Raw genomic sequence first — 24671 nt, 5'->3', positions numbered from 1 at the left:
TATAGGTAGTCTTGTTTTCGCCCGGGGTCAAACATTTGACCAAAACGTTTGGAGCGTTAAATCATGCGGCAAAATACGTCCTCTTAGTGTTCTGTCACTTGCAAAAGATCTTTCTTCCATATCTTAAACTGTTTATGAAATATGGTTTTTACGACCACTTTAATCCCAACGCGCAGGAAAGGAAAATCCGTCCATTATAATAGTAAATCTTATGTAAACATTGCACCATGTATTTTTATGCGTTTGCTCGACCCTCATTGGATTTCCGTTTCACGTGGGACTGCAGCCAAGCTGTCTCGAGTACTGTCAAGTACGATAATGTGGGACAACAGCTTTACCAGCTCCTTAAACTTTGACAGCACTGGCCGGTCAGCTGGTACAGCTAGCCTGCAGTGACAGGTTACACGTAAAAAAGAGACGACCAGTGGAGCAATACAGCTTCGAATATCATTTAATTTTTAAGCAGAATGAAATAACACACTGCGAATCTCCCGCAATACTCTCCTTGGACGACTAGACGAAAACCGCAAGACGTTATAGTTTTTCGGTACTATTGTATTAAAAAACAAGAATGATAAAAATTCCCGACTTAACGACAGGGTGCATAAGCTGTGTGTAACGTAATAGTGTACTGAAGGATTTCACCGTATAGTTAAATACTGAAGCCACTGAAGGTATTACTTTACAGACTTGTTTGGCAATCTCTTAGCTCCTTCCTTTTCCGAATCCGAGAAATACATTTCAGTTCTGGAAGTGTCACCTGCTACGTTGATAACAAGCTTAACAACAGAATCCACGAAGCCAACCAAGCGCAGCATTTTCTATTTTATAACTAATCTTTCTATATTCCGTCAGTGTCCGGCAGTGACGTATGAAAAAGCTGCTTGCGTTGGTTCCAGTATGTCTGGCAGCTTAGCAGTCTTGGCTCCAGATCAGTTCTGTTTGGTTCAAATTGTAACGGTACAGCAGGAAATGTAAAACTGCAGCATTTATATGGTGTGTTCGCTGCTGTTTTTCATGTTTCTACGATATTAATCACTTCCGTGGAACAAAACGATGGTCACAGTCCAAATAAAGAGCATTTAGTTTTTCATTTTTGCCTTAAATTAAATTGCCATGTTTTCTTAATTTAAACAACTGTTATGAACAGTCTTTCATAAAACATCGACAATTAAGAATTTGTATTTGAAATAGAAACAGGAATTTTGCGTCCAATTGTAATCAGATGCAAGAAGATGTGCATTATTCATAAAAATGAAGAGTTTTATAAATACAAGATGTAGGGATTTCAAATTTAACGAGAAAAAGCTGCTACTGGGGAGATTTGAACCAACGCACGAATATCCTCTCTTCCATAATATTCCGTTACGCTACCGACTGTGCCACAAATTCAAGGTGGTTGTCTTTATTAAGTGCATTATATACAACACTTGGAAAACTTCAAAGCCGATTATCTCCGTAAACTTATGAAAAACTTTGATAACAGCCTGTGTCTCCGTAATTTTTAATCGTGTTCCACGCGCGTGTTTCACTACTGAATAGAAGCCAGCCTCAGCCAGTTTCATACTGCGCATTAACAACGCAGACGCACATGACCGAGGACTGAATCCTCAGCTGGGGGCGAAGTTCTAGCGCTTTGTGCGCTTCACCTTCTTAGATGATGTGGTGAAAATGTGGGATGTCATGGTGGGTGTTTTTGTTACTTGACTGACTTTTGTGCCTTTTTTTTTTAAGTAGAAAGGATAGAGTGATAGTGGAAGAAGTGGGAAAACGAATGGCCCAATTGATTGACCCGTTTTTTTTTTTTTTTTTAATAAGGAAAGAAGACAGGACAGTAGAAGGGACAGTAGAAGAGTGGGGGAAAACGAACGGCCCATTGACTAGCCGGGGATTACGACTAAGTTACAGATTAAAGGAGAGGAGGAGGGATAGTGAGAGATAGTGAAAGCGAAAGGCCATTGTCCTGGCCTCCTCCTCCTCCCTCTTCTTCATAGCGGCGTCTTGATGGTGGTGGCAGTCAGTCTTGGAGTGGCGGTTTTGGGGTCTGGGAAAGAGCAAGAAGACGGAGGGTGACAGATGAAGAAGGGGAAAAAGGAAGGGCCTGTCATGATTAGGCCAACATTGGGGATAGTGTGGGTGTGGCGTGTTGGGGAGTGAGTGACATGACATGTTGGGGGAGATGATCTATGGTGTGAGGGAGAGTAATTGTCATGAGGTGAGATGGCTATTGTATGTGAAGTCATGTGGGGCGAAATAAAAGGTCAGGCCATCGAATGGTGGCTAGACGGTGAACACGGGTACCCAGGGAAAGGATTAAGGTATTAGGAGAGTGACGGGTTTGTTGGTAAAAGGAGTTGGCTGCAGATAGGATGCGGGTACGAAGGAACGGGACTTCAGCCCGGATGTGGAGCTCTTGGGTTGGGAAGTCGACGGGGAGGCGGAGGGCACGTCGGAGAGCCCGGTTCTGGACGGTTTGGAGTCTGCGGAGGTGGGTGGGGGCAGCATTGCCCCACACCACCACCGCGTATTCAAGGATGGGGCGGACAAGGGAGGTGTACAGTCTAACAGCGAGGGGTGTGGGGAGTGAAGAGGTTGGGTTGATGAGAGGGTAGAGCAGGCATAGCCGCCCCATTGCCTTACGACGCACCTCGTCGATGTGGGGGCGCCAGGTGAGGCGTTGGTCCAGGGTAACACCCAAGTACTTTGCAGTACGAGTCCAAGGGACTGGGGTACCAAGGACCGTCACCTGAGGGAGCCGAATGGGAATACGGCGTCGGCAGATGATAAGGGCTTGGGTTTTGGAGGGATTAAATGCCAGACGCCAGGTCCTAGCCCAAACGGTTAGGGAATCTGTAGCCCCCTGGACCCGCTGTTGAACTGCCGCACTCCGATAACGAGAGAAGAGTGCTGTGTCATCTGCGTAGAGAGCTAAATGTACCCTCGGCGCAGAGGGCAGATCAGCTGTAAAGAGGGAGTAGAGTAGCGGTCCAAGTACGCTGCCTTGTGGTACTCCTGCTCTGATTCGTCGTCGTGTAGATTTCCCGTCTGGGATCCTGACATGGAAGGTGCGACCTTCCAGGTATGTGGCTATTAGCCGTACATGGGACACTGGGAAGCCAAGGGAAAATAATTTGTAGAGCAGCCCTTCGTGCCAGACCGAGTCAAACGCTCTGGACACGTCAAGGAGTATGGCCCCGAAGTACTCCCTACGTTCTATGGCGTCCAGTGCCTCTTCCACTAGGCGCAGGAGTTTGTGAGTGGTTGCGTGTCCCTGCCTGAAGCCAAACTGCTCATCAGGGAGGACTCGTTCTCGGGCAACGTGGATGAGCAGTCGTTTAAGGTACAGCCTCTCTAACACTTTGGAGATGGCGGGCAGGAGGCTGATGGGGCGATAGCTGGCAGGGGAACGAAGATCCTTCCCAGCCTTGGGTATGGCGACCACTTCAGCATGTTTCCAGGCGGTGGGATATTGCCTGGTTGTGAGGATGTTGTTGAAAGTGGCCGTCAGGATGGGAATAGTAGCTGGGGGTAGCTGCTTGAGGAGGGCATTCGTCAGCTTGTCGGGGCCGCCAGCTTTCTTGGATTGGAGGTGCCGCAATTGCAGTTCTACCTCCTCTTCATTAATGGGGGTGATTTCATCCTCAGGGTCCTGGACAGCAAGGAGTTGAGGGAGGCGTGCTGTTACCAGGCGAATATGGTCGGGGTCAACGGGGTCATTGACCGGGGTGAAGTTGTGCCCGAAGACATCGGCCAAGGCATTAGCCTTGGCGTCTGGTTCGGACACAAAGTCATTGCCGACCTGGAGTGGGGGAATCCGTTGCTCTCGTCTCAGAAGGCTTTTAACAGCGCGACAATCGGAACTTAGCTGCAGAGGTTGTGACTGTGCGAGATTATTGAAATAAAAACTACGCAGCTAATGCATGATTGAGAAAAACGTTGTTTATATCACGTTTATTCTTAAGATGAATGGATTATAGAAGACGCGCGGCGCGCGACCCGTCCGCACATATTAATAGTAGCTCGAGAATGATTAAATAAAAATGTCGTGCCGTGATTTCCATAGTTACGCGCAGCACATAATGAGCACGAATAAAGACAAGAAATCCAGTTCGAACAAGCGAAGCTATCAAGCTGGAAGATGTGCAATCACGTTTTTCACCGAATACACTCCTGTTGTAGCTGTCCGTGTCTTCCGTGCTACAGCGACAAGATTCAAATATATCTGAATTCGAACGTCGCCCGTTGTAACGGGCGACAAGCAGCGAGACTGATGCCGGCAATCTATGACATTCCATCGTCGGTATAAATCTGATTTAAACCTTCCACTAAATATTCTTTCGCGTCTGCTGGAACCTCATTAGATTTGGTTTCACGTGGAGCGGAATCAAGCCTCGAGTACAGTTAAGTACTATAATAAGGATACGGTTTATGCTGTGCGTTATACGTAAATCAACTCAGCGATGATACGGGCAACAGCTTTACCGTTGCATGGAACTGACAGCAACGCTCAGCCGACTTGTACAACTACCCTACAGTGGTGTGACGTTTCAGTTCAGACGTAAAATGCGAAAGAGAAACAATATACCTTCTAATGGCATTTAATTTATAAACAGAATAAAAAATATGGCAAATCGTAGGCAATATGCCTCTTAGGTGACCAGACGGAAAACGTTAACATGCTCTCGGCCTCTTCGACGTTTTAAGGCACGGTAATTAAAAACGACTAATGAAAATTCCTGACTAAAACAAGGAATGTTTCTGCATGAGCTATGTGTGATTCAAAAACACATTGCTGGTATTTCACCATACGAATCTTATGACGTGCTGCTCTGCCTTCCGCCAACGTACTGCAGGGACGTGTCAAAAAGCTTCGGCATTTGATCCAGTACGTCTGGCAACCTAAATGTGTCGTTATTTCTTGCGACAAATCCTTTAACTTGGCCATGTGTAGTGTTTTCTTAACAAAAGTTCTTATAATATCGATAACTGAGAATCATATCTGCAATCAGAAGCCGGCATTTTGCGTGAGGTAAGTAATTAGGAACAAGAGGTCGTGCGTTTTCCATGAGAAATGATGGTTAAGTATGTGTTAATTAGCATACATTTGATGGTTTTCATATTTCAACGATTTAGATATTCAAACTTAACGAGGAAAAAAAAAACTAGATGACCAGAGAGTTTCGAACCGTCATCCCACTCATTACTCCATTAACAGACAACAAGACTAGCAATTGCGGCACGCATTTCCTTCGCAAGACAGCCTTATATTTACTAAATGGCGTTTCTCTAAAAACTCCAAAGCCAATATTCATTGTCATCTTGTGAAAATTAAGAACAATTTTTTCACCATTTTAACGGCGTTCCGAGCATGTTTTTCGCTACGGAGCAGGGAGCAGTGTCATTTTCACAATAGTAATTAAGAGCGCGACAATCTAAGCACAAGTAGCGTTTACAGAGACACAAACTGTACTCTATTTTTTAAATAAAAATTACTTAGTTAAAGTGTAATTGTGAAAAACGTTTATGGCTGTTAATACATTAGAATATCTTAAGAGTGTTTCATTTAGAGTGACATAATACCAAGTTATCTAACACGTTGAACCTACTTCCAAAATGCATTATCACCACCAACGCACGATTGCTACGGCTGCTGACAAACATCACGTTTCTGTTTGATTATATCAGGTTTTTTGTAACGATAAACGAAGTATATACACAGTGAGTCCAAAAGTATTCTTCTAGATGCAAATCTTTTAGAGAGCAAAGTCTGTTTAACATGAAAAGAAATTTACACAAAATCTGAGGAGCCAGTCGTGTAAGAACTACCTCGGTACGTCATATTTGTTGAAAAGCAAGGAAAGAAATCCATCCAAATCGACAGAAAGGTTAACAAAATGGAAAATGTAATACAAGAGTTAGTTCATAAAGTATTTGTCTACCAACTGAACATAACGAAATTCTGCGCGCAGTGATTTAACTACAACGCTGACCCAATCTATCGCCTGTTGTTCTAAAAGGCGCCGACAGTGCAATTAGCGCCATGGGCCGTAAGGGTAGCGAGACGACGCTGATCGAAAGAAATTTATTCTGCGCATACACAATGTGCGCGAATCATCTTACGAGATAGCTCATCAAAATCAGTAAGAAACCAACCACGTACCGGACGCCCTCGCACTTCGACTAATGCACACGTGAGATCTATCGTGAGGGAAATAAAGAAGAAAACTAAAATCAGCTATCCTACGTCGGCTGGGGAGTTAAGAGACTAGGGGAAAGAAGGTATGTGCCGACACAATCAGAAATAGCTTCTAAACGTATGGGTATCACGGCCGCGTAGCGCGCAAGAAATTTTGGTTCAGTGAACAGAATCGAAAGAAACGTCTTTATTCTGCAATGGAACATACATTCGAAAAGGAAGGCCTCTGGAATAGAGAAATATAACTTATTCGGGTAGGATGGCAGGCGAATGGTTTGGCGTAGGAAGAACGCGGAGTGTCACCAGGCAACCTTGTGCCAACGGTTAAACACAGCGGTGGCTCCCTGATTTATGAGTGCTGCAGGTGTTGGAAAATTACAATTTCATCGAAGGTACAATGTATCACCATGTGTGTATCAACTTTTTAAAGACGTCTTAATCCTAGCGCCGAAAAATTAGGTCCGCAATCAATTTAAAAATTTCACTTCAAAAATATTTTGCGTCCCTCTTATTAACGGGTGCTCAAGCAGGGTTGGTTACAGGAATATGCACGGGCACAGGTAATGTAATGAACATATCTGAAACAGTCGTTACTAGTGAACAAATCGTGACCAATATGTTACTATTTGTAGGCCGATTCAGGGTTACTCGCGCTCTCTCTATACGACAAGAGGATGATATTCTTAGAAGACCTGCAGTTCCTAGACACGATTTACGACCACAACGATAACTTCGAAACAAGTGTTTTATTTTCGGCGAAGGAAAATTGGGTGCTTCCTTTCCGAGTTTCCAGATGTAGTGTAATTTTTCACATTCAATACGCCAGGTTTGCTCTGATCAGCCTCCACAGAAAATTAGGATTAATTTGTCTCGAGCCAACTATACAAAACGCAATTTACCCACACTAGCGAATAATGGTGAGAGACATATTTGTGCATCGCTCAAATATATGCTCTGAGTTTATGCGAGGGAGGAGAGAATTGTTGGAAAATTAACTAGTTGGATAGTGAAACTTCTTTTGTTAAAACCTGTTGCCCTGCGAAAGACAAATCCATCATTTGAAGCCTCAGTCCTAAGAGAATTTGAAATCTATGAAAGACAAATCCATCATTTGAAGCCTCAGTCCTAAGAGAATTTGAAATCTATTTGCAAATTACTGATTTGGCTTTTGCAGACAACAAGTCTTACCAAGCACATTTCACAATCCGACTGGTGAATCTGCCAATGCCTCTTTCCTACCCCTCCGAACTACGCAGGTGCCTTGCATCTTCAATTGTTACACAGACTGGGTACAATCAGCAAGTACGTCCGTTATTCCTATATCTCCGCAAGAGGTATGGTTACCCACCAGCGCATGAGTTTCACCAGCTTTCCTGATTATTTTAATGCACTAGTGGTATTCACAATCCACTTCGATAACGAGGAAGGATGACGTCCCGTCGGCAGAAAGCTTAGGAGTCGGAGCACGCTCTAATCGATTAAGAAAATCGACAGTGTTCATTTAGGACAATTTGGGGGAAATACAGGCTATCTGAATCTGGATGCCTGGAGAGATTTCAACCATCGTCTTGCAATGCATAGCGTAGGTATTTTAATCTTCTCTTGTCCTGTTCTCTAGTAGTACAAATGAAGTTGTCCATAACATAAGATGCAAATAGGCATATCATCGAACAATTTCACGTTAGAAATTACTATCGTTTCCCTAAAATCCAACTAGTTTATAAATATGTATACCATATTAGACATCGCCAATTACAATGCACCGAGTCTTCCACATACTCGGTCACAGAGTTCAAAAAATTGTTGGTAGCTCTTTACAAAAGATTATGGCAATGAAAGTGTCTAGAGTACAAAACGCCAGAAACCAAGTTGCATATCACAGTAGGCGCACTTTTATGAATCCCTACTTTAAACGGACCAGATTGTGCAACGGAACAATCCCTCGGCGACGGGGTACACTCAAATAGCGCATTAAGGTAATGTGTGCATCCAGGAGGAATGGCCACGGTTGGCAGTATCGATAGAAGCTCAATCACAGTATGTCCTGAGCTAGTCATCCAAAAGAAGCATCTCTGTAGACCGTCTTTCATGGTTTTCATTAATAGTATTACTTCACTGCGAAGTTACATGTTCTTACTACTGTTGAGCCAAGGTAGTGCAATTTAAACCTTGCAACCCATCAAATGATACGTGCGTGTGGTGTTTCCCTTTTCGGACATCTGCAAAAGAAGTCACTCTTCTTCACCCACAGCGGTACATATACATGATGGAATGAGGTTCTGATCGACAGCAATTGAATTCAATAGCGACAAGCTGAAATTTTTGCCGCAACAGGTCTAACTGGGATTTCCCGCTCTACGCGAACGAACCAGACACGACAGATACATAAATCGATGCGGCTTGATGGCCATTAACCCTGTGGCTCAGTGTCCACTACAGTGGACAACTGTTAATGGTCGCTTCTTCGACATTTTCAATCAGTCCTGAGGCGGCAAATGCACACAGTTCACTGCAGTGGGCACTCCCTACTAAAGTGCGCGTCATTTATGACGGCGGCCAAGTTTAGGTTCGTTCTGCGCATCTGACGTCATAAAACAGTCAGCCAACGAACAGAGAACGGCGTTGCCAGAGCTCGACTGCAGTGCAGAGCACGGACGAGTGTCTTCAGTTTTAAAAACGTTCAGTAATAAATAAAATAATTGAACAAAAGCAATGTCTTCATAGCAGACTTTCTTTTATAGAAAGTTTGGAAAAAGCATTCTTTATACCAACTGCTTCATATTCTATTAATTAATTAAACCAAACAAGCAATAAGCCTCCTAATTCAGGCGATAGCAAGAAAAGGTGTTTGTATCATTCTCAATAACCGCTTTTTCGCAATAAAGAACAGCGGCAATTGTTTCTTTCCTATTGTACTTCGACGAAACGTAATTCATAATCATACCAACAGTGTTTGTCCGTATTTTGCTTGATATTTTACAGACCTCCAGGAGATACATCAAATGACGAGTTACGTTAGCGTACTGGGTAAAGTGTATGGCTGCTAAGCAAAAGTTTGCGAGTTCAAACCTTGTCCGGTACTTAAAATTTTCTTTATTTAAAAACAATATCGAAGTGTCTTATTTCATGAATTTTATTCGTTTGAATGTATTTTTTTGAAATTTCTAGTAGCAACTAAAATCGACCATATGGAAAGTATACGTTATGGACTTTTACCTCTGCAAACTCTTCAAAATTTCGTGAAATGGTTTACTACATCTAATGCTGCACAATGACAATTTTGTTTCGATGTTAAATGCAGTTATTTATGGGGGGAAGGTATCAGTCAAGAAGATGTGTAAAAATCGAATTTCTGGGCCAAATAGTTTTTCTGAAATAGAATTATGTGTGTCAAAGCAATCGAAACACCATGTGCCTGCACACGCGAGCAGTGCAATGATAAAATCGCGCACATCGCGGAATGCTGAGATGAGAGCACGTCTCTGTAGCAGCGAAAGGGTTAATGCGGCCGTGGTGGCTTTACTTCATAAACTGCGCGCTCCCCCCTAAACGTTAAGTTCGCGAACTATACTATGGCATTGCTTCCCTTGGCGCGCACAACTGGCAACGCAGCAATCTCCAGCGTCTGGGCGGGCATGTGCGAACCGTGAAGATAAAAGAATTGAACTATAGTGTTGTGTCCTGCATGCATTTTCAGCCTCATGACTGATTGAAAACGCCAGAGAATTGACGATTAAAAGTTGCCCACTGTAGTTGTTTTCATGCACCACAGGGCTAAGATCAGTTCAGTGCGGATGGGTCTAACGGAAAATGTGCTCGGATAACACTTAAGGTGGCCGGTCGCATAAAGCAGGAAATACGGGCCCCCGTCACAGTCCGGTAAGAATTTTGTCGCCGATGAACTCATTTCAGTGCCCGATATCCATGGATAACTCCTGTTAAATCAATTTCTTAGGGGCCTTATCCAAACCCCAAGCCAGACTCTCCCCGCGATGAACATATGCGCATAGAACAATTCCGGTAAGTTGAACTTTTAAGCTACACAATCATCAACTTTTGAGCGCCAGTCTTCCTAACCAACTGGTATTCGCTGTCAGATTCTTGATCGTGTTCAATGTTAGCAACGAGCTTCATATTCTTACTCTTCGATATGGTCTACTGTATTTCCGTGATATGTATTATTAACAATGGTTACGACCGTTGTAACGTTACGTTCATTATGGACGTTCAATGTTAGCCACGAGCTTCATATTCTTACTCTTCGATATGGTCTACTGTATTTCCGTGATATGTATTATTAACAATGGTTACTACCGTTGTAACGCTACGTTCATTATGGATGCAACTGCAATGCCTATTTTCTTGCGTGTTTGTAGTGGCTAACAATTACGATTACACTCACTATATTTGCTGGATTCTTTCTATCTCTCTCTGTCGCTGTTACGTTGACGGAATTAACTTTACTTGCCCCGAAAACTACAGACTGGCTAACTATCAATGTTGATGCGTCAGAGACGACTGCAATTTTTACACGTTTCCCCGTCCAAATGGTATGTCTGGATCCACTAGACGTCGCACTGTCATTTTTCGCACGCGGAATTTGATACGACCAGTGTCTACTACAGCATTTGGTAGGTTTCGTACTAGTTCGCGTAGAAATATTTACGGTGACTAAAGGCGTTAGAAAAGGCCAGACCAAAGAGCGCTGCGCGAGCGCTACCGCTCCGACCGCGCTCCTGCTTCAGAGCCCACCAGCAATTTGGAAGAACACAATGAATGCTGCAGCCGGACGTCGCTGAAGCTGAAAACTAGCCTTGTCCGACGCTAGGCAGTTTGCTGACAATACTACTTGCGCTAAATTAAATTTACGTTCTGTATTAGGGGAACTATTGCATCTATGCCCTTGTCCAAGACAGAAAAAAGAAACACGTTTAATGCTAAATGGGGATTTCCATACTTTTCGTATTGTTTAAAGCCAAGTACGGGGCTTAATACCCTATCACACATTTATGAGCTGGGAAAACGTTTATTGGAACGTCATTACATCACCAGCCACACAGATGACATAGGAACAACAGCATAACACTGATAAAAATTAATACTGTAGAAAAATCAGCTTCAAGACATGAAACATTTCCCACAACGCAAGGCAATGATTCGTGGATAGACTGGATACGTTCCAGTAATTGAAACACATGATTTCTCAGAGATTCTAAGGACAATGCACGACTGAAGATGCGTTTAGATTTGAGAGACTGTTTTCGCTTTTCGCTGGTAATGCACCTTACTGCTTCCGCCTTGTGATAAGACGTACAGTGCAGCATCCTGCTGAACGATCTGTCTGTCCAATCCAGGAATTTACAAGACTATTTTTTGCCAAAGAATTTAAAAGCCGTTACCCCAAGAGCAATATCCTCCACAGCGAAGACAAGCAGCTAATGTCATTTCAAGGTCTGAGTCAAGACTGTGCGCAAACGTTTTTTCTTCTCTTTTGAAACAAATTCCGTTAACGTTTGGGCTTAACAGATTTTAATCTGCGTACATCCTTCTGTGACTATCACGAACCATAATTCTGTAATACTGAATACTGTAAAATCAAAATACACCACAATGTAATGTTAAATGCCTTTATGCAATACTTTTTGTAGTTCTGCTCACTGTATTAAAGCTACCTAATCTATTATTTAATCAAGTAATGAAAAGTTATTGTGCTTATAAAAATATGCTTCAATATTCGTCCTTTAAAGTAGCTGCACTGTGTTGCCAACACGTCCGCCTAAGTTTCCCGTATGTTCAGCCTCCGGAATAAAGCCGTCTCACTCAGAGCTGCTCGGAATAGCACAGTGGTGAGGGAAGCAGGAGCGCTCTGCAGACACTCCTGCGCTTGCTCCGTGAGCGCAGAAGCTGGCCACACCTGCACTAAAGTCATTATGCAGTATTAGGTATGGTTAATTGTGAGCAGAATACAAGATGTTCTTCGCGTACAGTGTAACTGACGATGTGATACATAACAGCTTTCAAAACAAAAAATCTGGAGGCACGAATGTTCTAAAAACGCAGGGCATTTTCATTAGAACCCCGAGAAAACTGATGTCTTTCCCTATGACTTCAAAAAGCTATATAACCGCAATAAAAAAAATTAGAGCACTAGGACTACCCAAAACGTTGATTCCATTCAATACACCTTATCCGTATCGCAGTCGAGTTACTAGGATAGGGTGTTTTTGGTTTTGAAATAAAAAGTTACTGCGTAAAATAGTATAAAAATGAATTATAAATGACTTAAAACACACACACACACACACACACACACACACACACACACACACACACACACACACACACACACACGTGTAAGAGCAAACAAAAGCACAAAACTGAGCAGTAAGAGTATTCAAAAAGAAAATGCGCGGGAAAGAAACTATCGATAAACAGGTCGCGACCGACTACCTCATTTCTAAAGCCTTCGATACGCATATTGCTTAAAAACGACTTTCGGGAGAAATACTTCCGACCAATGGCAAAAAATTTTTCTAAACGAAGTTCCTATGTTTGACGACACTTAACTAAAAATCTGGAGTCTCCCGCCCAGGCAGGCGTGTGATGGCAATTTTTGCATTTTTTAAAGTATGTGCCTCATTTCCATCAACAGCAGGATGTCTAAGCCATCCAGATCTGCAGATGTTTTACAGACACTTCTAATTTTATCTGTGTATTGCATTTAATTTTGAAGCAAACAATATCTAAATTAATGCCAGCTAAAAGAAGTTTCTAACTACAGAGATCTCATTCTCGCATCTACACTGACAAAAATCCTGCGTTTTATTGTATTAATATTAACTGAAAGTTAAACTTCGAAAAGGAAAAATGTGTGCGAGTTGCAGTATCTACAACTGAAACAGAGAATGAAAGAACAATCCTTATGAGAGTAAAATTAATGTGAAATTAAAAAAAATTGAAGTCTGTTCCCAAGTGCACTTCGAATCAAAATGTACCGTTGGTTAACATTCAATACCATTATGTTCTGTGCTTCTTTCGTATTTCACCACCTCCATTTTGACGTAACACAATCTTGTATGGCGTGGTGGTTTTGCAGTGTGCGATCCATTAGCTTGCTTGACCGACTGGCAAACTGTGTCACCATCTCACTTGACAGCAAATTATGAGGATGGAAACATCTTACAGCAGCTGAAGACTTATGTAGTGGAAGTTCGTATGAGTTAGGCTTGTATCTTTCAATACTACATAACAGGGATGAGTGATCCTTATGATAGGCTTTAATTATTTAATTCAGAAACAAACTTTTCTCTCTTTACAGCCGATCTGGCAGACAGAGGGCACCAAAAGCTACCGTCTTTCGTCGTCATTGGTGAAGTTGGTTTATGTAATTAGAGTTAAAAACAAAAGAAATTTATGAGGAATTTTGGAATATTGTAATCTGATTGGTGTGTTGCTCAAAGAGTGTCGAAATGTTTCTGTTGATGATAATGTTTGGAGAACGTGGCACAACACTGCTATTAACCAACAACACTCACTATACTCTAGAGAAGCGAGAAATGCATGTAGTAATTGCGTGCACTGAATGCTCTGTTTGTTCATGAGAACCACAAAGACGACATCGGCACTCAGGATGATGTATTCCGTGTTCTTAGGATGGCATTTGATATAGTACCACAATGTCTGTCATCGTCAGATTTAAACTAATTAGCACCTGACGTTTACGGTCCGTGCGCCGTTGTGTCAAATACGTGTACAGGCGGCGGCGATAGTGCATCATTCTCTGCAGCGATAGAAGATAAAGCCTATCTCCGACAAAAATCAAGTAAAAATCTTAAATTTACGTACAATTTAGACCTCATGGAGTCTAGCATATCAAATAGCTGTTCTTTATTTTAATTATCGTCAAAGTGATCTCTATGTTTTTCGAAGGTTTTTCGAAGGGATGAAATTTTGCCGTTCGCAAACGGCTTCAAATGTATGAACTCAGATTTCGGAAACTATTTAATACGGGAAACCACTTTTGTGTTCTTTACAAAAATATGTCCCTCTGACACCAAAATACCTCGCTCAACAATGGATCTTTCGTAACGTTTGTACTGCACTGCGTTTCCTGTATAAAAGCTTCTGAAAACTGCTATTTTAAGCAATTATGTGATATGTGAATATTTGACTCGCCACAAACAGGAAGTTTAAAATTATGTAAAATCTGAAATTCACTATGAAATAGCTCTCAGTAATATCTCTAAGTACGTCAAAAATCTTCCTTGTTCCATTACGTAGTTTTGGTGAGTTTTCTGAGTAATATGATCGGAAATCCTATTATAAGTCCAAGGCAGTGTAATGGCATTCCTGGTACTGGCAAATTAGAAGTTCTGTAGGTGAAGTTCACACTTTCTTGGAAGTTCACCATCGTGTCCATAGAATTGGATATTCTCTTTTCACTGGGAATTTTCTTGTGAATATTGAAGTTGATATCGTAAGACAATATTTTTAGTTGCCAAAATTGTCCTTTCAAATAACGAGTCCCGAATGGTACAGATGTGAACAATGTTCGGGTAATTTTGTTCGATGAGTTCGTTGCCAGTGGTGCCTATGTTAGAGAGGTCACTTGAGTTTAATGAGGCCGGTCGTCTGGTCAGTAAGATGTGTGCTGCTCGTGTCTCGTTTTTTCGCTGTTCTTTTTATTTTCACAGTTTTGCTTCAGAACTAGCGAGACCACCTCTTACGTTTTGGCATTGTCTAAAATATAAATCAAACTTTTCATTAACAGATACACTAAGTTCACTTTGCACACTATTTTCGATTTGTGCCCAGTCACTATAACTGACTACTCACTCTTCGCTTCACTGTTTGTTTTTATTCACTTACTGCACTACTTTTTTGGTTCCTTCGTCATTGACAAGACCCTGGACGTTCGAATCCACAGGTCGCAAGACAGACCTATCCTTTGGTCCGAGGCGCAGTAATCTAAGCAGAAGGCTTCTTATTCCTCCTCAATCTTCTCTGGTTGATGATGGTGGGTCTCCCTTGATGGATTGTCCTGGTGTTTTACTTGTGTAGAAAGAAACCATGGCACGGTGGGTCTTGCTTCATACACCCCTACCAATGGGTAGCCCTACCAGTAGTGGATTCCAGAAAATACAAGAAAGCTTCGAATGCTCACAAATACTGGGACGAGTTTGAGTTTTAGCGGCACGCACATTGTACACATACTTTCATAACATAAAGTATCTACAAACGCTGGTGTTGCGTTTATTATTGAAGTGGAAGAAATTTTACGATCCGGAAGAGATTCGTGTCACTGCACATCTGAATTACATGCTCGGAAATAACATTTATTTCTATATAAAATGAAATGTATTAAAAATGTAATCAAACTTCCCATAAGGATGTGACGTCAGCTGCCTCGACAGTATTCCTTACAAGGGAACCTCCCCATCGCACCCCCCTCAGATTTAGTTATAACTTGGCACAGTGGATAGGCCTTGATAAACCGAACACAGATCAACTGAGAAAACAGGAAGAAGTTGTGTGAAACTGTGAAATAAGCAAAATATACAAACTGAGTAGTCCATGGGTCACATAGGCAACATCAAGGAGCACGTGAGCTCAGGAACGCCGTGGTCTCGTGGTAGCGTGAGCAGCTGCAGAAGGAGAGGTCCTTGGTTCAAGTCTTCGCACAAGTGAAAATTTTACTTTATTTTTGCATAGTTATATCTGTCCGTTCGTTCATTGACGTCTCTGTTCACTGTAATAAGTTGTGTCTGTTTTGCGACCGCATCGCAAAACCGTGCGATTAGTAGACGAAAGGACGTGCTTCTCCAATCGGAACCGAAAACATTTGATCGAAAGGTCATACATAGGTCAACCGATTCCTCCACAGGAAAACACATCTGATATATTCTATACGACACTGGTGACGGCAGGTGCGTCACATGACAGGAATATGTTGTCGACCCACCTAACTTGTACACTTGGCGAATGGGTAAAAAAGATTCTTCTACCTTGCCCGATTTAGGTTTTCTTGTGGATGTGATAATCACTCCCAAAAAAAAGTGATGAAAACGTAAGAGTTTGTCACAAACTGAAAATAAAAAATTGAAGTTTTCACTCGATGGAAGATTTGAACCAAGGACCTTTCGTTCCGCAGCTTCTCACGTTACCACGAGACCACGGCGCTCCTGCAATCCCAGTGTCCTTGATGTTGCGTATCTTCCCATAAACTACTCAGTTTGCATATTTTGCTTATTTTTTCAGTTCCACACAACTTCTTCCTGTTTTCTCAATAGATCTGTATTCAGTTTTTCAAGGCCTATGCAATGTGCCAACTTATAACTAAATCTGAGGGGGGTGCGATGGGGAGGTTCCCTTGTTAGTATCACAACACGAAAAAGAACTTTATTGGAATATATTGACGAACCCCCCCATGAACCATGGACCTTGCCGTTGGTGGGGAGGCTTGCGTGCCTCAGCGATACAGATAGCCGTACCGTAGGTGCAACCACAACGGAGGGGTATCTGTTGAGAGGCCAGACAAACGTGTGGTTCCTGAAGAGGGGCAGCAGCCTTTTCAGTAGTTGCAAGGGCAACAGTCTGGATGATTGACTGATCTGGCCTTGTGACAATAACCAAAACGGCCTTGCTGTGCTGGTACTGCGAACGGCTGAAAACAAGGGGAAACTACAGCCGTAATTTTTCCCGAGGGCATGCAGCTTTACTGTATGATTACATGATGATGGCGTCCTCTTGGGTAAAATATTCCGGAGGTAAAATAGTCCCCCATTCGGATCTCCGGGCGGGGACTACTCAAGAGGATGTCGTTACCAGGAGAAAGAAAACTGGCGTTCTACGGATCGGAGCGTGGAATGTCAGATCCCTTAATCGGGCAGGTAGGTTAGAAAATTTACACTAAGCAGATTCAGAAGGATGTAGGTTGCAGTAGGTACTGGGAGATGAAAAAGCTTGCACAGGATAGCGTAGCATGGAGAGCTGCATCAAACCAGTCTCAGGACTGAGGACCACAACAACAACAACAACAACAACAACAACAACAACATTGACAAACAAGATTTAAATGGAGCTTCATTTAACTGCCCTGTCCAGGGTGGTTAGAAACAGTATGAAAATCCTGTAAAAGGGTGTTGCAGGGGAGGATGTGCTGTGAAATAACTTAAGAATAAAATTCGTTACGCTGCGCAGTTTACAAGTTATTTTGCATTGAAGATACCAATCAGGTCGGAGCGCGCGTAATTTCCGGCAACGTGCCAGGGGCGGTGTCGCCAAACGTCTTCGTTGGTTCGGTCTCACACCAAACTAAGTTTATGCTACCGTAACTTAATCATTTCCGGAAAAGGCACAGTTTGACGGGTAATATGAACATTTAAATAAGTGGTAATTCAAACAACGACGGATGTGTGTGCATTGTAGCATTTCAGAGCGTGCAAGTGCTTTAACTTTTGCGCCCAATGATATGGTTGCTAGCTTCAATGCTAAATGACTATGAAATGAGCAACGTACAGAACCTTTTTCTGAAAAAAATTAGTTCTCAGCACAGCCTTCCCTGTAAAACCCTTACAAGTTTTTCTCATTGTTTCTGATCACCCTGGATACTAGTCGGACAATCTGAAAACAGGTGTGACTCAAGAGAGCTAGTGGAAATAACGGCGTCTTGCTCGTAGTGAGATGTCTTCAATGCACTGTTTTAATATACTTTCATTATTCGATGCTTTTATGTCACTTATGTTTTACTACATTTTGAGAGCCTTCAGTGTCACTTTTTCAAATACCTCTTGTAGACAGCGTTCGACTTGAGCCAACATTTTATTTTCTATAGCAGTATGTCGTTCGTCCTGAGCCGAAATTAGTTCTGTTCCATGGAAGTGAAAATGGTAGGGATACAGTCTGTATATTTTGCAATTTCATCTGCAAAAGCGAGTGAATACTTTGGCTTACGTTGCAACCCAAGTTATAATAATTCTGCCCTTTTCAAATTACTGTCAGCCATTATGTAAGTTTCTCGACCTAGCAATTTTTTTCCCTCACTGCTTTTGTGGGTACCTTTCACTTCGAATGATATGGAGCAATATCTATTACAAATCGCGTTTTTTTGTCAAGTTTCGAAGAACGGTGTCTTCAAACCGTTTTACGAAAGTTTCGTGGTTCATCTCTTCATGGTAGTCGCAGGTTCTGAACTGAGTAACAGCAGACAATTAGGAACGAAACCTTTTGAAGTTCCAGCATGCACTACTGTCATTTTCTATCCTTTACCTATCTGAGCTGCTATACTATAGCTGATTATATCATCTACAACCATTTTTTTTCTAATCCAATCTGTGTCTTGCATTTACGGATGTTCCATTATGCCAAGCAATATCAAAATTAGTTTCTACTAAGTACCTGCAGTACAGACTAATATCTTTGCTTCTATTAACTATTTGCCACAAGTAAGATTTGTAACTGAATCTTAGCTTTTTTCATAGTTTTTAGCAAGGACAAAACAGGTCCACTGCTACCAGGCGGCAGACTGCTGTGTCCGATAATCTTTACTGGAAAAATTGCGTATGATTCACGACACATTGCATCTTCCTGAAGAAACTCAAGTTGTGACAGTCTTCTCGAGATGGCTCTTTTTCCCATGCGTCGCCTATTTCGATGATTCGCTTTGATTGTCCTTTCGCGAATTTCTCCTTTCTAATTCTTATTACTGACTGATTGCTGATTTACATATCAGCTGCAGTTCTCTTCCTCGGTTTATCCTAATGAACGCTAAACTCGCTCCATCCCGTCTCATAAATTTCCCTTCAATGAAAATACCAATCCACGCGACTGACCGTTTAATGAAGCCGTGTCCGTTTATTTTGAAAGTGTCCTTGCAGGTGCAGCCTCTGTCTGCCGCTTTTTCTACTACTATCAATCATTGCAAGGCATGTGAAGCCCAAAGTTACCCGAATTTCCTACTACAACATCTCACTGAAGACTAGGCAGAACAACGCCTTTAGGGTAGCCCAGAGGCAATGGCAAAAAGAGTGGAAGCCTGCAGTACCAGGCTCCCATTGATGTACACTGAGGTAACAAAAGTCATCAGATACCTCCCAATATCGTGTCAGACCACCTTTCCACGGAGTAAAGCAGCAACTATGTGGCACAAACTCACCTAAGACGTTGGGAGTGCCCTGCAGAAATACTAAGCTACGCTGCCTTTGAAGCCATCCGTAATTGCGAAAATGTTGCTTGGGCAGGATTTTGTGCACGAACTGACCTATAGCTCATGTCCCAAAAATGTTCGATGGGATTCATGACTGGCGATCTGAGTGAGCAAACCAGTAGCTCGAATTATTCAAAATGTTCCTCAAATCAAACGAGAACAACTGTGGCCCAGTGACATGAGCATCGTTATACATGAAGTCCATGAATGGCAGCAAATGGTCTCCAAATAGTCGAACATAACCATTTCCACTCTATGATCGGTTCAGTTAGACGAGAGGACCTAGTTCATTCCATGTGTATAGAGCTCACACCATTATGGAGCTGCCACTACTAGCTTGCAGTGCTTTGCCGACAACGTGGGTCTATGGCTTCGTGGGGTCTGCGCCATACTAGCCCTAACATTAGCTCTTACAAACTGAAATCGGGATTCATATGACCATGTCACGGTTTGACAGTCATCTAGGGTCCAATAATGTGATCAGGAGCCCAGGAGAGGCGCTGCGAGCGATGTCGTGCTGTTGACAAAGGCACTCGCGTCGGTCGCCTGCTGCCGTAGTCCATTAACGCCGAATTTCGCCGCACTCCCCTAACGAATACGTTCGTCATACATACACATTGATTTCTGCGGTTATTTCAGACACTGTTAGTGCTGACAACTCTAAACAATCCCGCTGCTCTGTCGGTAAGTCAAGGCCATCTGCCATTGCGTTCTGAGTGGTGAAATCCGGTATTCTCCCGCACTTCCAGATGCCAGTGCTACTACACTAGACTCTCGCTACTCCGGCCATTCCTGTCACATTGGATGCCGGATTAGCGGAAGTGCCGGTTTACTAAGTGTCTGAAATTTATTTTGTTTTTATTTATTTTGAAAACACACGGGATATAGTGTACTGTACTTTATGAAACCCAAGGAGAGAATTTTAAAAAGAGGATATACTTTATTAAATCCGAAAATACATTAATTTTCATAGAAAACTTAGTCCTTGAGTGTATACTGTACACCAGGGCTTCCCAACGTGTGGTCCGCCGGCTCTTTCTAGGGGTCCGCAGCCACCCTTCACCAAAGTGTAAAAAAATGAGTAAAATTATTGAATAAAAATGTGAAAATCAAATTCATCACTATTTTTTCCGTGTAAAAAAAATGTGTACTTTTACTTCAGGTCGTATTCCCAAGCAGCCTTTGCGGTTCGTAAGTGAGGACGCATACACAGTTTAGTGCCGGAGAATGTGGCTTCTCTGATCGACTGTTTCGCAACAAGACGGGAGTCGTTTGTGCGCCCGATTTTTGACCTTCCAAGTTGTTTTCATTCATCTCTAAACCAAAGACTATTGATACTTCGGTGTGTGTGTGTGTGGGGGGGGGGGGGGGGGGGGGCATTGGGAACAGACTAGGGGTCCACCATGGATTTTCGACTAAAGAAGGGGTCCACCAGCTGGAAAGGTTGGCAAGCCCTGCAGTAAACAATTATACAGTCTTATCACTCACTATGAAACATGTCCTTAACTCATTAACAGAATCTTCCGTCGGTTCTTGGTAGAACAACATAATAATAATAAATGAAAAGCACCAGTTTGCTTTTGTTCTACAATATTTTTATTGCTAACCGGTTTTCAGCTTATAAGGCCATCTTCAGACATTTACTGAAGATGACCTTATAAGCCGAAAACCGGTTAGCAATAAAAATATTGTAGAACAAAAGCAAACTGGTGCTTTTCATTTATTATGTCCCTAATTTTTAACTGTCTCAATGATAATACGCGACAGTGGCATGCTTTATCACTCAACCACTTTACAAGCATACATCGGTACTGCATGTATCTCGTTGTTGCATAATATATTCAAGGAAGACCTCGGTAGCTTCAGCACCAGTAGTGTGAGGAATAATCATGTCCTCTCCTGTGTCTTCATTACTTTCCATCATTACTTCCTTGCATGCTTTTGATTATTTCTTCATCTGTTAAAAGTTTGGTTCGTATCACAGTTTTCCGCATTCAGCCACTTTGTAACATCTTCATCAATTTCTTCTTCTCCTGGAAGGTTGTGGAACATGTCAGTGTATAAAGTAATTGATAATTCCGAATTGACTGGCTCATCGCTGTCACTCTCTACTGGATCAAACTAGGCATCAATGGATGGCCACAATTTTCTCCAGCTCTTCATTATGGTAGTGCTCTCCACTTTATACCATGCTTCGGCTGCTTAGAAAACATCATTATGTTAATTGCTTTCCACGCCTTCAGCATGGTCTCTATAGTCTTTCACTTTCGTTCAGCAAGGAGACGAGAAGTAAATGTCGATAACGACGTTAAATTGATTCCAAAATTCCCTGGTCCATAGGCTGAATGAGGGGTGTAGCAATGGGTAGGAATAAGATTGCTTGTATACCATCGGATTTAAGAAAAACATCTGAAGGATGACTGGGAGGATTGTCAATTTTAAGGATAGCTTTCAGTGGAAGCTTTTTCTTCTTTATCTCTTTTCTCACTGCTCGTAAAAACGTTTCATGAAACCACCGAGAGAATATTTGTCCACCCACGCTTTCTTCTGAGCGCAATACTGCACTAGTTAAGTGCAGGTACAGTATTTATGTCTGTGTTTAAAACAACGTGGATTTTGGGATTTTTCCCATCACCATAAGCTATAGTTTATGACTCCCATTTGCATAACAACACGCTATTAATGTTGCGCGCTGTTTCCGTTGCTTGTAACCACGAACTGCCTTCTCGTTCTTGGCAGCTGATGTTTTTGAAGGAAGTATCTTGTAAAAGAGTCCTGTTTCATCAGCATTATACAAGGCATCAGCAGTTAAATCTTCCTCTATTATCTTCAATATCTTTCTGACAAACTCCTCAGCATCCTTATCGTTAGCTGAGCGACTTTCCCCGGTGACTGTCAGCTGCCGAATCCCATGTCGTTTTTCCAGTTTGATAGCCAACTTTCGCTCGCTGCAAACAAGTTACTACCGCCAAGTTGTTTGTTAAATGCAGCTGCTTTTTCTTTTATAATCGGGCCATTGGTTGGACTTCGTTTACTGCGTTGTTGTATGAACCAGCTATAAACAGCTACGTCCAGTTCATTCTAATTCTTTCGCATAACCTTCCGTTTTCACAACTCACTATCCATTTGTGTTGATTACTGTCGAATATATAGTTGCTCGTCAAACATTGACCTATGCAATTAAGGCTTTCTGCTAAGAACCTCGATTGAAGCTATCTAAAATTTCGAGTTACTGCTTTAAGTCTAGCGTAACATATTTCCTTTTAAAAGACATGATTCCGAACTGTAAAGAAAGCTACAATTTCAAATACAGTATAGGAAGCATTGTTTAAGTAAGCATTGTTGCTCACGATGATTCATTGTGCACTTGTTTTTCGATGTAGACCGGACTACTGAGGGCCTGATTAGCGAGTCTACTGTACTTACAGGAACCAAGTAAAACTAGAGAGTTTGTTCTTTTCAACAGCACATTATTCACGCACATGTCTCAAATAACGTAACAGTTATGATTCTTTTAAGTCGGGTGGTTCTTTTTGATACACACAGGAAACTGCGTACACTACAACCAAAAATATCACATAAACCTAACACTGAGTTGTTCCAGGTTGAAGCAAAATTTAGTCCAGAGAGAACATTACTTCAAAACCTACAAATATTTTTGTAATGCTTAATCAAGTAAAATACAACCTTCCACCAAACTGCATTAAGAAATCAGAAGTAACACTTACCTTCGCAAAATCTATCTTCAACGTACAGCAACCTGAATAAATATCGGCACCATTCAGAGCTTCTTTGGCTCTTTTTGCCGATTCAATGCTGTCAAACGTGATGCATTAAGGAAATAAACACGCAAAAAGCAGTAAATTTCACTATTATGTATAATTCTATATTTAGAACTTCCACATCTTCATTAAAAATGCCCACATAACATACTTCCCTTATTTTGCAATTACCTCTCACAACTGTCATGAAATGCATTGATATCTGAGGTAGGCAACAACTCCTCCCCCGTTCTCCTACATCATTACCCTCTTCGTGATGATTCTCCAATCGTTCAGTGATACCTTTGCTTGTTAATTCTCATCTAAATATAAGCTAACTTTAAATTCAAGGGCTGAACCTATTTGGAGTAAATTGTCACTTCACTTTTCAGGTATTTTCTTTTCTCTGTAGTGATTTGTACGACGTACTGTAAAAACGAAGTCACTCAGCTGCTGTAAAAACGAAGTCACTCAGCTGACAGTGTCAAGTTAAGGCGGAGAGCATACGCGGCGCTTCTTTTCATAGCATCAAGCTAAATTATCGCCCTGGATCAGAACAACAAAGTGAGACGGCTAGCTGTTTGCAGGACATATTATGTTAACAGCAAATCAGAAATCACCTTGGTCACACCTGTCCTTTTCACGTTGCGATATAGTTAAGATATTTCAGGAGCAGTTTACAACAGATGGCTGCGGCTGTCCCTTGCGGCTAGTAGCGTCACTATTGTGAATCGTTTCCACGAAGTGCTTGACGGCTGTTAAAGAACGCAAAAATCAAAGTATTACGTTACAGCCAAGCAAACTCAATGCTGCACGTTAATTGTGTGTTGTAATCACTGTTATTCTGATCCATTCAAACGCTTTTCGGTAGGAATCCGAAGACTTACCCTGTTAGTGTTGTTCTCTCGTCGCTGCCACCCTTTGATTTCTGCCATTGGAGTAGTATTGCAGTCATTTATGTGCAAGGCTATCCCAAATTTGATTATGCGCGTGAAATAACTGAAGAATATCTAATGTTTACTGCGCAATAAATCATTTTGAACACACAACACACCAACGGACCTACCGAGATCCATAATCGTTCATTATCAACTATCATTACAGTATTACATTACAACGTTTGCCATTCAGAAGTATCTTATGCTGATCTATTTCCTTCAATAATTCTCATTATGTTCAACGGAACCTCAATCTCCAATATACAGCAAGGACATCTCACTATATCCTACACATTTGCGCCTTTATATATTGCGGACAAGCCTCAACAGCGACAGTGCTGACAAGCTACCAAGCTGTAACCGTCCTTTAATTTCGTCTCCCAGGGAAGGCACGAGGAAACATGAACATGGCAGATGCCTGCCGAGAACAGACAGCACGTATTTGTATGGCTGTCTCCTGCCAAATGTGAGCGTTGGAACCAGCGGTTACATTTATCACAGAGTAGCGACGATAGCCTTAACATACTCAGTTTTAAAAGTGACATGGAAAATATTTGATGCACAGCTAAATC

General features: G+C 42.0%; 1 protein-coding gene across 3 annotated transcripts in view; it reads right to left on the bottom strand.

The window, feature by feature from the left end:
• Window positions 1-24671, bottom strand: part of LOC126484636 (heterogeneous nuclear ribonucleoprotein L) — a 192177-nt gene that overhangs the window by 89378 nt on the left and 78128 nt on the right. For all 3 annotated transcript variants that reach the window (XM_050108227.1, XM_050108226.1, XM_050108228.1), the window contains exon 5: window positions 23129-23225. In XM_050108227.1, the coding sequence (XP_049964184.1) occupies window positions 23129-23225 (97 nt within the window). The remainder of the gene's footprint in view (window positions 1-23128; window positions 23226-24671) is intronic.

Source organism: Schistocerca serialis, chromosome 6 (genome assembly GCF_023864345.2).
Source record: "Schistocerca serialis cubense isolate TAMUIC-IGC-003099 chromosome 6, iqSchSeri2.2, whole genome shotgun sequence".
Classification (NCBI taxonomy): domain Eukaryota; kingdom Metazoa; phylum Arthropoda; class Insecta; order Orthoptera; family Acrididae; genus Schistocerca; species Schistocerca serialis.
This window is presented reverse-complemented; position numbering and strand designations above follow the sequence as displayed.